Source organism: Rhagoletis zephyria, unplaced genomic scaffold (genome assembly GCF_001687245.7).
Source record: "Rhagoletis zephyria isolate East Lansing unplaced genomic scaffold, Rhagoletis_zephyria_1.1 Rzeph_scaffold_57206, whole genome shotgun sequence".
Classification (NCBI taxonomy): Eukaryota; Metazoa; Arthropoda; class Insecta; order Diptera; family Tephritidae; genus Rhagoletis; species Rhagoletis zephyria.
The window spans coordinates 1-1,426 of record NW_016214258.1 but is presented as its reverse complement, the minus strand read 5'-3'; the positions used below and the strand labels follow the sequence as shown (position 1 = coordinate 1,426).

The 1,426-nt window shown below is 50.7% G+C and overlaps 1 protein-coding gene across 1 annotated transcript; it reads left to right on the top strand.

Annotated features, from left to right (window-relative positions):
- Positions 1 to 444: 444 nt before the first annotated feature.
- Positions 445 to 1,419, top strand: LOC108356329 (glycerol-3-phosphate dehydrogenase [NAD(+)], cytoplasmic-like; the record flags this gene model as incomplete). Its single annotated transcript, XM_017607445.1, has 4 exons — positions 445 to 488; positions 549 to 738; positions 1,060 to 1,263; positions 1,386 to 1,419. Coding segments are annotated over exons 1-4 (472 nt in total), but the record flags the coding sequence as incomplete, so codon positions are not given.
- Between the last annotated feature and the right edge of the window lie 7 nt (positions 1,420 to 1,426).

Here is a 1,426-nt window from a genome sequence, read left to right as displayed (position 1 = left end):
TTTAGCTGAACGCGCGCCAGAGATGCAATTTGAATACTTAGTGTGCTTTTCTCTTTCTCTCTCTCTTTTTCTTTCTCTCTGTGTTTTGTTCAATTGCTCGCTGATCAAGGCGACAGTACTTTTGTCCCTGATTGCCTCGTTGCCTGTTGTACTCATTGACTGAATATGTCAGTCAAGATTGAGGCTACAGCTACAGACGTACCTTTACTTTACCACCACTACCACTACGTCTACTGTGATTGCCATTTGAATCATTCGATCTAATCATCATCTGTTTCACGAGTACAGTGTCGCCGACACACATTAAACTGTTGCTGTTTTTGATGCTAGTCAAACACAGGCTTAACCACCGCCAACAACAAACACAAGTTGGTCACTTTGTGTTCAGTCCTTTTGTTGACTTTGAGTTTAATTTTAATTTTAACTGACAGAAAAAAGAAGAGGATGGATCTGGTCAAGCGAGTCGCTATTGTTGGGTCGGGAAACTGGTAAGTTACCCTGGTATTTAAAATCCTAAAATGGTTACTAAAAACGTTTTTTTAAATCAGGGGCTCTGCCATCGCGAAGATCATCGGCGCCAACACTGCCCGCTATCCGCACTTTCACACTGCCGTGAAGATGTACGTCCACGAGGAGGAGGTCGAACACAGCGGAACAGTTCGACCACTGAGCGAGGTGATCAATGAGACGCACGAAAACGTCAAGTACCTGCCCGGGCACCAGCTGCCGGTCAATGTGGTTTGTTCTCATTTTACGCCTTTTAAAAATGCTCGAAAGTTGATCTTAATTTCCCCCCCCCTCAGATCGCCGACCCCGACCTTCTCTCGACGGTGGCCGATGCCGATATTCTCATCTTTGTCACGCCGGACGCCTTCATTATCCCGCTGTGCCGGCAGATGAAGCCAGCTTTAAAGCGAGGCGTCATCGGCATCTCGCTGATTAAGAGCTTCGCCACGCTGCCCAACGGCGACATTGGCCTGCTGTCGAATGAGATTCAGCACACGCTAGGCATCGCCGAGGTGGCCGTGCTCATGGGCGCCAATCTGGCGCACGNTTCAGCACACGCTAGGCATCGCCGAGGTGGCCGTGCTCATGGGCGCCAATCTGGCGCACGAGGTGGCCGAGGGCCACTTCTGCGAGACCACCATAGGCGTCCGGACCGCCCTCAGCGGCAAGATACTGAAGCACCTCTTTCAGACGGACAACTTTCGCGTCACCTACGTTCAGGACGTCTTTACGGTGGAGGGCTGTGGCGCTATCAAGGTACCGGGGATGGGATGGGATGGGATGGGATGGGATGGGATGGGATGGGATGGATGGATGGGATGAAATGCATTGTATTACTTTAACTAAATCTTTCCCTTTTTCTTTCACATCCTCTGCAGAACATCATCGGCTGCGCCGCCGGCTTCGTCGACGGCCTCGG